The sequence below is a fragment of the Aotus nancymaae genome, unplaced genomic scaffold (genome assembly GCF_030222135.1).
Source record: "Aotus nancymaae isolate 86718 unplaced genomic scaffold, 86718_ANA_hifiasm-v0.15.2.pri h1tg000049l, whole genome shotgun sequence".
Lineage (NCBI taxonomy): Eukaryota > Metazoa > Chordata > Mammalia > Primates > Aotidae > Aotus > Aotus nancymaae.
Genome location: NW_026988463.1, coordinates 2,226,946 through 2,242,051, shown reverse-complemented (window position 1 = coordinate 2,242,051; position 15,106 = coordinate 2,226,946). Strand labels below are relative to the sequence as shown.

General features: G+C 42.1%; 1 protein-coding gene across 1 annotated transcript in view; it reads left to right on the top strand.

Moving 5' to 3' along the window:
* The first annotated feature begins 448 nt into the window (after positions 1–448).
* The window catches only part of LOC105709678 (ATP-binding cassette sub-family A member 17-like), a 75,984-nt gene continuing 61,326 nt past the window's right edge, over positions 449–15,106 (top strand). The window contains 3 exon segments of the mRNA XM_064362739.1: positions 449–826; positions 1,184–1,439; positions 13,842–13,966. Coding sequence (XP_064218809.1) covers positions 614–826; positions 1,184–1,439; positions 13,842–13,966 — 594 coding nt within the window. The 5' untranslated portion in view covers positions 449–613.

The window sequence follows — 15,106 nt, the reverse complement described above, 5'->3', positions numbered from 1 at the left end:
AATCCTAGTTCTTTGGGAGGCCGAGGTGGGTGAATCATTTGAGGTCAGGAGTTTTAGACCAGCCTGGCCAACATGGTGAAACCCCATCTCTACCAGAAAATACAAAAATTAGCTGGGCGTGGTGGTGCATGCCTATACTCTCAGCTACTTAGGAGACTAAGTAAGGAGAATTGCTTGAACCTGGGAGGCAGAGGTTTCAGTGAGCTGAGATCATGCTGCTACACTCCAGCCTGGGTGACAGAGCAAGACTATGTCTCAAATAATAATAATATCCTGTATAACTCAAAGAATGGAACTGACATGAACAGAGGTGAAGAATATTGTAGGACAGTGTTTTAACAGGTATAAGAAAGCCCAGTTTTGCCTTGTCAATTTTGAGATGAAACACATGGAAATGTTAAGCAGGCAGCAGGCAATTGGGTATCTAGGTCTAGAGTTCGAGCTGAGGTCTAGGCTGGAGATACAAATTTAGAAATCATCAGCATATAGATGGATTCAAATCTAAGAGCTGAGTGAGATCACCAAAGGAGAGCACAGACTGAGCTCTGGAGTACATTTAGAGGTTGGGAAGAGGAGGGAGTATCAGCAAAAAGACTGAGAAGGAATTACTAGAATGATAGGAGGAAAAGTAGTCCAGCACGATGATCTGGAAGCCCCAAAGAAGAAAGTTTTCGAGGATGAAAAAGTAACTCTTAACACTTTTGTACTATGCATAACATTTCCCCTCATTTGTTTCCTGACTAGTGGTGAGCCCTCCTCTTCAGCTATAAAAATGGCAGTGTTCAGAAAGTTAAAACTTCTTCTCTGGAAGAACTTCGTCTTAAAGGTGGGTATGGTTATCTGTGGGAAGATGTAAGTCCTTGGGAAGGATTGAATGTTTAAATGGTTCATAAAAATGGGTAAAGAACGATTAAGATCTTTGCATGTAAAGGGGCCCTTTTCTGCAAATGAGGCATGTAATTATTAAAGATGACATCATTGTTACTGATTTTTGGCCATTGGTGTTACAGAAAAGCTAAAAGGAGATGTTTCAAGCAATTCTTATTCTGTGTGTTTCTTTTTCATGTGTTGTACAGGGAGGTTGGAAGAAATTAAAGTGTTCCAAATGAAAGAGCATTTATCACATAGCAACTTACACTTGTGTTCTGTTTTGGGTTAACATTTAGTTTTGTTTTTACTTTAGAAACAGAAGACTCTGGTAGCAATCCTTGAAATCTTCATGCCATTGCTATTTTCTGCAGTTGTATTCTATCTTCGTTTTCGTAGTACTCCAATGAAAAGACCTTCTAGTAGCTACCATCCAATTGATATCAGTACATTGCCAGAATTCTTCTATTATTTTTCTCTGAAAAAGAGATTTCAACTAGCTTATATCCCTTCCAGGAGTGAAACTTTGAAGGCTATCACTGAAATGGTGGGACAGACCTTTGAGTTTGAAGGTTAAACATAAAGATGGGTAAGGATTGGGAGGATATTTTCATAAAGTATAGTTTGAAGTTTTTCCCTGAGAGTTCTTAGAGTAGTGATTATAAATCTAGGATCTCCAGATTCTAAAGAGTCTATGAGGTGGTAGCTATGGAAAAGCTGTCCATGAGATATTTTTATTATTTCAAACAACATACAGAGTCTTGTCTATATATGTGAGAAGACTTCAAGGCTAATTAAAATGTTAAGTATTTGTTTTTGATGGAGGGATTCAAGATGGCCGATTAGGAGCAGCTCAGGATTGCAGCTCCTAGCGAGAGTGCGGAGGGTGAGTGGACACCACATTTCCAGATGGATTTTTATTGCCCACAGACCAGGAGATTCCCGGGTGGAGGAGCCCCACGGGTTGCCAGCACAGCTGTTTTGGCCAGTGCAGCAGGTCTCTGTACAAAATACACGAGTCCGGGCGCCATTTTAGCTGGCAATTGGAGTGCCTGAGAGACAGAGTCACCTGTTCAACTGATAAAAAGGGGACTGAAACAGGGAGCTAGACCAGGAGATTCCCAGATGAAAAAGCACCACGAATCTCCAGCACGGCTGTTTCAGCCAGCACAGTGGGTCACGACTCGGGAAATCACACAGATCCAGGCGCCTTTTCAACAGGCGACTGGAATGCCTGGGAGACAGAGTCACCCATTCAACTGAAAAAAAGGGGACTGAAACGGAGCCAGGCCAGGAGATTCCTGGGCGAAAAAGCGCCACGAGCCCCCAGTGCAGCTGTTTCAGCTAGTGCAGTGGGTCTCTGCACAAAATCTCACACGAATCTGGGTGGCTTTTCAACTGGCAACTGGAACACCTGGGAGACAGAGTCCTCCATTCAACTGAAAAAACGGGGACTGACACAGGGAGCTAGGCCAGGAGATTGCCCAGCAAAAAAGTGCCACAAGTTTCCAGTGGCTGTCTCAGCCAGCACAGTGGGTCTACGCACAAGAAATCACACAAATCCCAGTGCTGTTTCAACTGGTGACTGGGACGCCTGGGAGACGGAGTTGCCCATTCAACTGAAAAAAAAAAAAAAAAGGGGGGGTCTGAGGCAGGGAGCCAGGTGATCAGGGTTGGCCTGTCACACCCCCACAAAAACAGCAATCTGAAATGCTCTGGATTGAGAGTTTCACAGCAAGCACAGCTGAACCCGGGATGATCCAACTCTGTGGGAGAGGAGCGTCCGCCATTACCAAGGCAGTCCACCACTACACAGGTAGTCTGCCATTGCCGAGGCGGCCTGCCATTGCTGAGGCAGTCTGCCATTACAGAGAGAGTCCACCATTACAGAAGTGGGCCACCATTACCGAGGCAGTTCTAACTATACCCCTATAAACAGGACTGCAGGGAAGTTTACACAGCAGCTGGGTGGAGCCCACAGTAGCTTAGCAAAGCCTTTGCAGGCAGACTGTGACTGGGCTGCCTCCTCACTGGGCAGGGCAGCCCTGAAAAAAGGCAGCAGCATGACACAAACTTATAAATAAAGCTCTACCTTCCCGGGACAGAGCACCTAGGGAAAAAAAAGGTGTTTATGAGTTCTGCTGCAGCAGATTTAAACGTACCTGCCCAGCAGCTCTGAATGGAAAAACAGAGCTCACCGCTGAGCACTTGAGCACCTATAAAGGACAGACTGTCTCCTCAAGCAGCTCCCTGACCCCTGTATATCCAAAGAGTCACCTCATAAAGGAGAGCTCAGACTGACATCTGGTGGGTATCCTTCTGGGACAAAGATAGCAGAAGAAGAAACTGGCAGCAACCCTTACTGTTCTGCAGCCGCTGCAGGTGATCAGGCAAGCAGGGCCTGGAGTGGACCTCCAGCAGTCCTACAACAGAGGAGCCTGACTGTTAGAGAAAACTAAGAAACAGAAATAACTACATCATCAGCAAACAGGACGTCCACTCAGAGACCCCATCTGAAAGTTAACAACTACAAAGACCACAGGTAAATAAATCTACAAAGATGGGAAGAAACCAGCGCAAAAAGGATGAAAACACCAAAAATCACAATGCCTCTCCTCTTCCAAGGGATCACAACTCCTCACCAGCAAGGGAACAAGGCTGGATGGAGCATGAGTCTGATGAATTAACAGAAACAGGCTTCAGAAGGTGGGTAATAAGAAACTTCTCTGAGCTAAAAGAACATGTTCTAACCCAAAGCAAAGAAACTAAGAACGTTGAAAAAAGGTTTGACGAAATGCTAATGAGAATAAACAGCTTAGAGAGGAATATAAATGAAATGATGGAGCTGGAAAACAACATGAGAACTTCACAAAGTGTACACAAGTTTCAGTAGCCGAATTGACCAAGCAGAAGAAGGGATATCAGAGGTCGAAGATCAACTCAATGAAATAAAACGAGGCAAGATTAGAGAAAAAAGGGTAAAAAGAAATGAACAAAGTCTCCAAAAAATATGGGACTATGTGAAATGACCTAATCTATGTTTGATAGGTGTACCTGAATGTGACGGAGAGAATGAATCCAAGCTGGAAAATACTCTACAAGATATTATCTAGGAAAACTTCCCCAACCTAGCAAGGCAGGCCAATATTCAAGTCCAGGAACACCACAAAGATATTCCTCAAGAAGAGCAACCCCAAGGCACATAATCATCAGATTCACCGGGGTTGAAATGAAGGAGAAAATGCTAAGGGCAGCCAGAGAGAAAGGTCAGGTTACACACAAAGGGAAGCCCATCAGACTCACAGCTGATCTCTCAGCAGAAACCCTACAAGCCAGAAGAGAGTGGGGGCCAATATTCAACATCCTTAAAGAAAAGAACTTTCAATCCAGAATTTCATATGCAACCAAACTAAGCTTCATAAGCGAGGGAGAAATAAAATCCTTTACGAACAAGCAATTACTCAGAGATTCCATCACCACCAGGCCTGCTTTACAAGAGCTCCTGAAAGAAAACTAAACATAGAAAGGAACAACCAGTACCAGCCACTCCAAAAACATACAGAATGGTAAAGAGCATCAAGACAATGAAGAAACTGCATCAACTAACAGGCAAAACAGCCAGCTAGCATCAAAATGGCAGGTTCAAATTCATACATAACAATAACCCTAAATGTAAATGGGCTAAATGCCCCAATCAAAAGACACAGACTGGCAAATTGGATAAAAAGCCAAAACCCATCAGTGTGCTGTATCCAGGAAATCCATCTCACATGTAAGGATACATAAAGGCTCAAAATAAAGGGATGGAGGAAGATTTACCAAGCAAATGGAGAGCCAAAAAAAGCAGGAGTTGCAATCCTAGTTTCTGATAAAATAGACTTTAAACCAACAAAGATCAAAAGAGACAAGGACATTACATAATGGTAAAAGGATCAATGCAACAAGAAGAGCTAACAATCCTAAATATATACACACCCAATTCAGGAGCACCCAGATACATAAAGCAAGTTCTTAATGACTTACAAAGAGACTTAGACTCCCACACAGTAATAGTGGGAGACTTTAACACTCCACTGTCAATATTAGATCAACGAGACAGAAAATTAACAAGGATATCCAGGACTTGAACTCAGACCTGGACCAAGCAAACCTAATAAACATTTACATAACTCTCCACCCCAAATCCTCAGAATATACATTCTTCTCAGCACCACATCACATCTACTCTAAAATTGACCACATAATTGGAAGTAAATCACTCCTCAGCAAATGCAAAAGAACAGAAATCATAACAAACAGTCTGTCAGACCACAGTGCAATCAAGTTAGAACTCGGAATTCAGAAACTAACTCAGAACCGCACAGCTTCATGGAAACTGAGCAACTGGCTCTTGAATGTTGACTGGATAAACAATGAAATGAAGGCAGAAATAAAGATGTTCTTTGAAACCAATGAGAATGAAGACACAACATACTAGAATCTCTGGGACACATTTAAAGCAGTGTCTAGAGGAAAATATATAGCAATAAATGCCCACATAAGAGGCAAAGAAAGATCTAAAATTGACACCCTATTGTCAAAATTGAAAGTGCTAGAGGAGCAAGATCAAAAAAATTCAAAACCTAGCAGAAGACAAGAAATAACTAAGATCAGAGCAGAAGTGAAGGAGACACAAAAAACCCTTCAAAAAATTAATAAATCCAGGAGGTGGTTTTCGAAAAGATCAACAAAATAGATCACTAGCCAGATTAATTAAAAAAAAAAAGAATAATCAAATAGATGCAATAGAAAATGATAAAGGGGATATCACCACAGATTCCACAGAAATACAAACCATCATCAGAGATTATTACAAACAACTCTATGCACATAAACTAGTAAACCTGGAAGAAATGGATAAATTCCTGGACACTTGCATCCTCCCAAGCCTAAACCAGGAAGAAGTCAAAACCCTGAATAGACCAATAACAAGGGCTGAAGTTGAGGCAGCAATCGACAGCCTACCACCCAAAAAAAGCCCAGGTCCTGATGGGTTCACAGCCGAATTCTACCAGACATACAAAGAGGAGCTGGTACCATTCCTTCTGAAACTATTCCAAACGATCCAAAAAGAGGAAATCCTTCGCAAATCATTTTATGAGACCAACATCATCTTGATACCAAAACCTAGCAGAGACTCAACAAGAAAAGAAAACTTCAGGCCAGTATCCATGAGGAACATAGATGCAAAAATCTTCAATAAAATATTGGCAAACCGATTGCAACAGCACATCAAAAAGCTTACCCACCATGATCAAATAGGCTTCATCCCAGGGATGCAAGGCTGGTTCAACATATGCAAGTCTATAAGCGTAATCCACCACATAAACAGAATCAAAGACAAAAACCACATGATTATCTCAATAGTTGCAGAGAAGGCCATTGACAAAATTCAACAGCCCTTTATGCTAAAAACCCTCAATAAACTAGGTATTGATGGAACATATCTCAAAATAATGAAAGCTATTTATGACAAACCCACAGCCAATATCATACTGAATGGTCAAAAACTGGAAGCATTCCCTTTGAAATCTGGCACTAGACAAGGATGCCCTCTCTCACCACTCCTATTCAATATAGTATTGGAAGTTCTAGCCAGAGCAATCAGGCAAGAAAAAGAAATAAAGGGTATTCAATTAGGAAAGGAGGAAGTCAGATTGTCTCTGTTTGCAGACGACATGATTGTATATTTAGAAGACCCCATGGTCTCAGACCAAAATCTCCTGAAACTGATAAGCAACTTCAGCAAGTCTCAGGATAAAAAAATCAATGTGCAAAAATCACAAGCATGCCTATACACCAATAACAGACTTAAAGAGAGCCAAATCAAGAACCAATTGCCATTCACAGTTGCTACAAAGAGAATAAAATACCTAGGAATACAACTAACAAAGAATGTAAAGGACCTCTTCAAGGAGAACTACAAACCACTGGTCAACGAAATAAGAGAGAACAGAAACAAATGGATGGAGAAACATTCCATGCCCATGGTTAGGAAGAATCAATATCGTGAAAATGGCCATACTACCCAAAGTAATTTACAGATTCAATGCTATCCCCATCAAGCTACCAATGACCTTCTTCACAGAACTGGAAAAAACCACCTTAAACTTCATATGGAACCAAAAGAGAGCCCGCATAGCCAAGTCAATTCTAAGCAAAAAGAACAAAGCTGGAGACATCACACTACCAGACTTCAAACTATACCATAAGGCTACAGTAATGAAAATAGCATGATACTGTTACCAAAACAGAGATATAGACCAATGGAACAGTACAGAAGCCTCAGAAGCCACAACACACTTCTACAACCATCTGATCTTTGACAACCCTGACAAAAACAAGTAATGGGGAAAGGATTCCCTGTTTAATAAATGGTGTTGGGAAAATTGGCTAGCTATGTGCAGAAAGCAGAAACTGGACCCCTTCCTGACACCTTACACTACAATTAACTCCAGATGGATTAAAGACTTAAACATAAGACCTAACACCATAAAAACCCTAGAAGAAAATCTAGGCAAAACCATTCAGGGCATAGGCATAGGCATAGGCAAGGACTTCATGACCAAAACTCCAAAAGCATTGGCAACAAAAGCCAAAATAGACAAATGGGACCTAATCAAACTCCACAGCTTCTGCACAGCAAAAGAAACAGTCATTAGAGTGAAGCAGCAACCAACAGAATAGGAAAAAATTTTTGCAATCTACCCATCTGACAAAGGGCTAATATCCAGAAGTTACAAAGAACTAAAACAGATTTACAAGAAAAAAAAGCCCATTCAAAAGTGGGCAAAGGATATGAATAGACACTTTTCAAAATTAGACATATGGGCCAATGAACATGAAAAAATGCTCATCATCACTGGTCATTAGAGAAATGCAAATCAAAACTACATTGAGATACCATCTCATGCCAGTTAGAATGGTGATCATTAAAAAATCTGGAGACAACAGATGATGGAGAGGATGTGGAGAAATAGGAAAACTTTTACACTGTTGGTAGGAGTGTAAATTAGTTCAACCATTGTGGAAGACATCATGGCGATTCCTCAAGGACCTAGAAATAGAAATTCCATTTGACCCAGCAATCTCATTACTGGGTATACATCCAAAGGATTATAAATCGTTCTATTATATGGATACATGCACACGAATGTTCATTGTGGCACTTTTTACAATAGCAAAGACCTGGAACCAACCCAAATGCCCATCGATGATAGACTGGACAGGGAAAATATGGCACATATACACCATGGAATACTGTGCAGCCATAAAAAACGAGGAGTTTGTGTCCTTTGTAGGGACATGGATGAACCTGGAAACCATCATTCTCAGCAAACTGACACAAGAACAGAAAATCAAACACCGCGTGTTCTCACTCATAGGCAGGTGTTGAACATTGAGAACACATGGACACTGGGAGGGGAGCATCACACACTGGGGTCTGTGGGGGGGAAATAGGGGAGGGACAGCAGGGGGTGGGGAGTTAGGGATGGATAACATGGGAAGAAATTCCAGATATAGGAGGGGGAGGAAGCCAGCAAACCACACTGCCACGTGTGTACCTATGCAACAGTCTTACATGTTCTTCACATGTACCCCAAAACCTAAAATGCAATAAATAATTTTTTAAAAAGTATTTGTTTTTAACTCACTATCATGACACCTGTTGTCTCATATTAATCCAAAGGTCTGATTGGCAGTTATATGTCTCTGACTAATAAAACATGGAAGACATTCAGAGGTTCTAAAATAGCTTCTCTTTTTTGTTGTTGCTGAGATGGAGTCTCGCTCTGTCACCAGGCTGGAGTGCAGTGACATGATCTTGGCTCACTGCAACCCTCGCCTCCTGGCTTCAAGCAATTCTTCTGCCTCAGCCTCCCGAGTAGCTGGGACAACAGGTGTGTACAACCATACCCAGCTAATTTTTTTGTTTTTAGTAGAGATGGGGTTTCACCATGTTGGCCAGGATGGTCTCGATCTCTTGACCTTGTGATCCGCCCTCCCTGGCCTTCCAAAGTGCTGGGATTACAGGCGTGAGACACGGCGCCCAACCACTTCTAACTTTTTAACTGGTCTCTGCTTCTCCTCTTGTCCCATTCGAATCCAATCTCCATATGGAGGCAGAAAGATCTTCAAAAGCTCAATAGGATCCGGCTTAGTCTCCAGCTTAAACCCCTTCAGTAGCGTCCCATTGCCCTGTGAGAAAACCAACTCTTCTCCAGGTTCTGATCGTGCTTTTTTCCCAGTCTTAGTTCGGCTCTTTTCTGTGCTCCCACTGGTCATGTTGGTCTTTTACTTCCTAGAAAGCAGCTCCATGAGGTTCTCTCCCCACAGGGCCTTTGCATCAGCTGTGCCTTCTGAAAGTGCTTCACCCCCAGCCCTCCCTGTGCGTTGCTCCCTCTTAGTCTTCAGGTTTCAGCTGAACTGATGCCTAGGAAGACAAATCAGTTTTAGGTTTCTTCTGCTTTATTCTCTCTCACAGAATCTTGTTTTATACTTTCTATTAAAAAGGGTATTTTAATAAATGTTTATGTACACATTCACTTTCTTTCTTTCTATGTATTGTCTGCCTTTCTCCACTGGACTTCACCTCCGTGACGGCAGAGGACCATGTCTGTTTTGTTCATCACTGTGCCTGTTATAGTACCTAGCACATAGTAGGCACTCAATAAACATCTATTGAATACATTAATGCAATTAGGTGGATAAAGTTCTTCAAAATATGTAGTTTATAGGATAAATTTTTAAAAATTACTATAATTGTTCTACATGCTACTGTAAAAGTATTCTAATAATACACAGAGCATAAAGTTAATAGATATTTTTCTCTCTAAGCTGCAGTACCACTCAGTGGGGATACTTCTTTCAAAGGCTTTCAGTTCCAGGAGTTTGAGACCAGCCTGGGAAACATAGTGTAACCCCATCTCTACAAAAAAGAAAAAATTAGCCAGCTGTGGTAGGTGATGTGATGCCTGTAGTCCCAGCTACTTGGGATGCTGAGGTGGAAGGATCTCTTGAGCCTACAAGTTAGAGGTTACAGTGAGCTATGACTGCATTACTGCACTCCAGCCTGGGCAACAGAACAAGACCCTGTCTCAAAAAAAAAAAAAAAAAAAAAAAAAAGGCCCTCAGTGGTAAAATGTGGAGGAATATGTCAGGAATATGTTTTGAAACTTGTGCTTTGGCCGGGTGTGGTGACTCATGTCTGTAATCCTAGCACTTTGGGAGGCCAAGGCAGGTGGATCACTTGAGGTCAGGAGTTCGTGACCAGCCTGTCGAGCATGGTGAAACCCCATCTCTACTAAAAATACAAAAAAATTAGCTGGGTGTGGTGGTGCATGGCTGTAGTTCCTGCTACCTGGGAGGCTGAGGCAGGAGAATGCTTGAACCCGGGAGGTGGAGGTTGCAGTGATCTGAGATTGTGCCATTGCACTACAGCCTGGGTGACAGAGCAAGACTCTGTCTCAAAAAAAAAAAAAAAAAAAAAAAAAAAAAAAATTTGTGCTTCATGGTTTTCTAGTATCCTAAAATAATACATATTCTAATTTAGTTACCTTATGAGATTATGAAATTTAAAAAAACACAAAGAAGTCACCTCTGGGGAGGGGATAGGTTAGTTAAGACACAAATGATAAAGAACAAGCCATGTAAAGCAGGATGGTGCTGGCTTTCAGGAGTAAGGGGCTATGCAGGTGGAGAGGGCAGCAATTAGCAAAGCCCTGAGGTAGTAAATATTAATACTTAGGTATCCAAAGATCTAAAAGTCAGCCAGCCAGTTTAAAGTACTTTGGGAGAGTGGTTTGAGATGAGGATTCAAAAATCAGTAGAAGCCACGTTATTCAGAGCCTTCAAAAAGTCCATGGAAAACTGAAATTAAACGAGAAAAATAAAATATATTTAAAAAGTTAACCCTTAAAATTGTTAAAGTATTTGGATTTTCTTTTGTATGCAGAAGGCAGCCATTGAACAGGTTTTTTTTTTTGAGACAGAGTTTCACTCTTGTTACCCAGGCTGGAGTGCAATGGCGCGATCTCGGCTCACCGCAACCTCCGCCTCCTGGGTTCAGGCAATTCTCCTGCCTCAGTCTTCTGAGTAGCTGGGATTACAGGCACGCGCCACCATGCCCAGCTAATTTTTTTGTATTTTTAGTACAGACGGGGTTTCACCATGTTGACCAGGATGGTCTCGATCTCTTGACCTCGTGATCCACATCCTCCCCCCCCCCCCCGCCCCGGCCTCCCAAAGTGCTGGGATTACAGGCGTGAGCCACCGCGCCTGGCCTGAACAGATTTTTAAAAGAGAAGTTGTATGATGTAATTTGTTTTAAATGAGATTTCTCTGGCTGTTCTCTGAAAGTGTGATTGGAAGGGTGTAGTATTTTCAAAAATTCAGGAGGAAAAATACAGTGATAGTTTGAACTAGGAAGATGGAGATATGTAGTTAAATTCAAGATAAATTTTGGAGTTAGAGGTGATCATTTAGAAGCCCTCCTGCTCCTGTTGGGCCTTTCTTAATCAGTTACTACTCCCACTGGAGAAATATTTCCATCTGGGCTGGATTTTCCCCCTCATTTTCAAATAAGCCTCAGTCACCTTCACTTTAACAGAAAACATTTCCTATTCTGTCTTTAAGATCTTTCCTCGGTAATTTAACTTGATAAATGTCTGGAAAGTATATTACTTATCACTCATTTTAACTTTTATTCAGCCCTCAGTACTAGGCCGGTATTTGCTAAGACTTCATTAATGACTTGCTAATTGGCAAATTTAGTAGTTTATTTCTAGTCCTCCTTCTGTTTGTCCTCACTATAACAAGGATGATTTTAACTACTGCATCTGTGGAATTATCTCCTCCTCTGAATCCTGGGATAGTGTTGTCTTCTTGTCTTCTATTCCTTCCGGCTGTCTCCATTTCAGTCTTTCTTTTTTTTTTTGAGATGGAGTCTTGCTCTGTTGCCCAGGCTGGAGTGCAGTGTCATGATGTCAGCTCACTGTAACCTCTGCCTCCTGGGTTCAAGCAGTTCTCCCTGCTCAGCCTCCTGAGTAGCTTGGATTACAGGCACATGCCACATTACCCAGTTAATTTTTCCGTATTTTTTGGTAGAGATGGGGTTTCACCGTGTTGACCAGGCTGGTCTTGAACTCCTGACCTCAAGTGATCCTCCTGCCTTGGCCTTCCTAAGTGCTGGGATTACAGGCATGAGCCACTGCGCCTGGCTTCCATTTCAGTCTTGTTTGCTCACTTTTTGTCCTCTAAACAGCTTTCTGCCTTCCTTTCCTCCCTTTCTCCGTATTACAAAAGTGGTGATATGAAACTATACAGTATTTAAAACGTTTTCTGCTGGGCGCGGTGGCTCAAGCCCATAATCCTAACACTTTGGGAGGCTGAGGCAGGCAAATTGCCTGAGCTCAGGAGTTTCGGTCCAGCCTGGGCAACATGGTGAAACACCTTACCTACTAAAAATGCAAAAAATTAGCTGGGCATGATGGTGCCCACCTGTAATCCCAGCTACTCTGGAGGCTGAGGCACTGGAATCACTTGAACCTGGGAGGTGGAGGTTGCAGTGAGCAGAGATTGTGCCACTGCACTCCAGCCTGCAACAGAGGAAGACTGTCTCAAAAAAAAAAATTGTTTTTGATCCCAGCTCCCACTTACCAGAAGAATTCTTTAATGAATTGGGATGTATTTTTGGGGGGATTAAAAAATTTTTTTGAAGCCTTAAAATGTACAACAAATAAAGTATTTGCATTGAAAATTCCAAACAATGTAACAAAGAATAAAAAGGCTGGGCACGGTGGCTTACGCCTGTAATCCCAACACTTTGGGCAGATCACTTGAGGTTAGGAGTTCGAGATCAGCCTGGCCGACATGGTGAAACCCCATCTCTACTAAAAATACAAAAATTTACTGGGCACGAGTTGGGTACCTGTAATCCCAGCTACTTGGGAGGCTGAGGCATGAGAATGGCTTGAACTTGGGAAGTGGAGGTGGCAGTGAGCTGAGATCAGAGGAGAGAGGGAGCAGGGGAGGGGGAGGGGGAGGAGGAGGAGGGGAAAGGGAAGGAGGGAAGGGAGGGAGGGGAAGGCAAGAAAGGAAAGAAAGAAGGAAGGGAGGAAAGAAAAGAGAAACCCTTCAAACTGTGAAGTGAGACAGTGGAATTCAGATTGATAGATGCCAATGTATATTTTCCCTGGAGGAATGTACCTTCATTCTGTATCTCAAAGAAGACTCACCACAAGAGTATCAAGGTCAGTGAGCAAACACACTAGGAAACAGGACACCAAGAGTCATTATCAGTATAACAACAGATAATGGAATTATTAGTCTCATGTTATAAAATCACTATGTTTACCTGGTTTGAAGAAATAAAAGTTAACGTGAAAGGATTTATATGTAGCATGTCACTATAAAAAGTCACCTAGCAGATTTGGGAAAAAGAAAAGTAACTAAAACTAGAAATGAAAAATAAAATAATCAACATGTAAATCTTAGGCCTTGAAAGGATGATACTGAACTTAAACTTCCTACAAGAACAAACTCATTCTTTAATAAAAAACCAAAAGGCTTGATCCAGGTCTCAAGTCATGTTGTCAGCACTTAAATTCTCTCTTCCTTCTCAGCATTACTTTCTTGATGCTCCAAGATAATTGCTAGCAGTTCCTAGGTCTACAGACTTCTGTTAAAGTTCTGACTTGAAATAACAAGAGTCATGTTCCCTAACTTAGCTCCCTTCTTTTTTTTTTTTTCCCACAGTGGTTTGGCAGAGCCAGTGTGCTCCCTCTGTGACTCTAGCCAAAGAAGCTCCCTTATTTTCTGTCTCTCTCTGAGTGAATGGAGCAGTCAGCTGTCAATCTCCTTAGGCAGAGAGCAGGCAGCTGGGTAGCCTTTGCCTTCACACCAGCCACTCACTGATGGGATTTTTCTCTGTGTAGTTATAGGCTATCCTTCAGTGCCTTTGTTTGAATGTTACATAATTGATCGCAAAGCTTACTACATGTTGGTGGGAATTGTTTTTGACCACACCTTCAATGACAGCAGTGGATCTTTGCCACTTGCGGTAAGAACTTCCTTTCTTTAACAATTGTGCTGTGCTACCCAGGCTTGAGCATGTGTTCCTTCTGCAGTCTCATTGGTTGACCTGCCCCCTGCTTTTCTCTGTGGCAGCTTTGTCATCCTATTTTCAGAGGAGATAAACAAAGGCTCCTGTGTTTCATGTCTTACAACCTAGACTTTGAGGTTCCTTCCGGTTTTCAAATTCTTTAGAAGACTTGTTCTGAGCAAGTCTTTATCCTGAGGGTTCAGGGTGGGATATATTAATCTGCCTGGTGACAGAAACAGACTACAACATGAGGCTCCACAGACTTGAGTCTCAGTCCTGCAACTCACTAGCTGTGTAATCTTGGGAAAGTTATCAACATTTCTGGTCCTCAGTGTCCTTATTGTTGTGAGGACTAAATGAGTTTTATGCCTATTAAGTGCTTAGAACAAAGCCTAGAACAGAATAACTTTCCAGAAGGATTAGTAATCTCATGGACTTCAGATATAGTATGAGTGTGAGTTTGTTTAAGGAAAAGATGTTGTAAACATGGGACTCTTTGGTTTATGTTCTGGGATGGGAAATCCACTCATGTATAGCTTTTGTGTTGTACAGTGTATCTGATGATTAATTGTTAGAACTTTTGTGTGTGTGTGTGTATCAACAGGGCTGGAGTGCAGTGGCGTGATCTCAGCTCACTGCAACCTCCACCCCGGGGATTTAAGTGATTCCCCTGTCTCAGCCTCTTGAGTAGCTGTGACTGCAGGTGTGTGCCACCACACCTGGTTAATTTTTTTTTATTTTTACTAGAGATGAGGTTTTACCATGTTGGCCAGCATGGTCTCGATCTCCTGACCTCATGATCTGCCCACCTTGGCCTCCCAAAGTGCTGGGATTACAAGTGTGAGCCACCACGCCCAGCCTAATTGTTAGAACTTGCATGGACTATTGGTAGATGGCGAGAGACATGTTAGTAAAATAACCAACAATGTTTTTCAAGCATTTATTAATGCTAGGCAAATCACAGGTACCATCTGGCTCAGTCCCACTGTAGCCTATGAGGTAGGTGTTAATATGATCCCCATTTTACTGATGTGGAAACAGGAATGAAGATTAAGTAATTTGCCTAAGGTGACAAGGCTATTCAGTAGGAGATTTGGG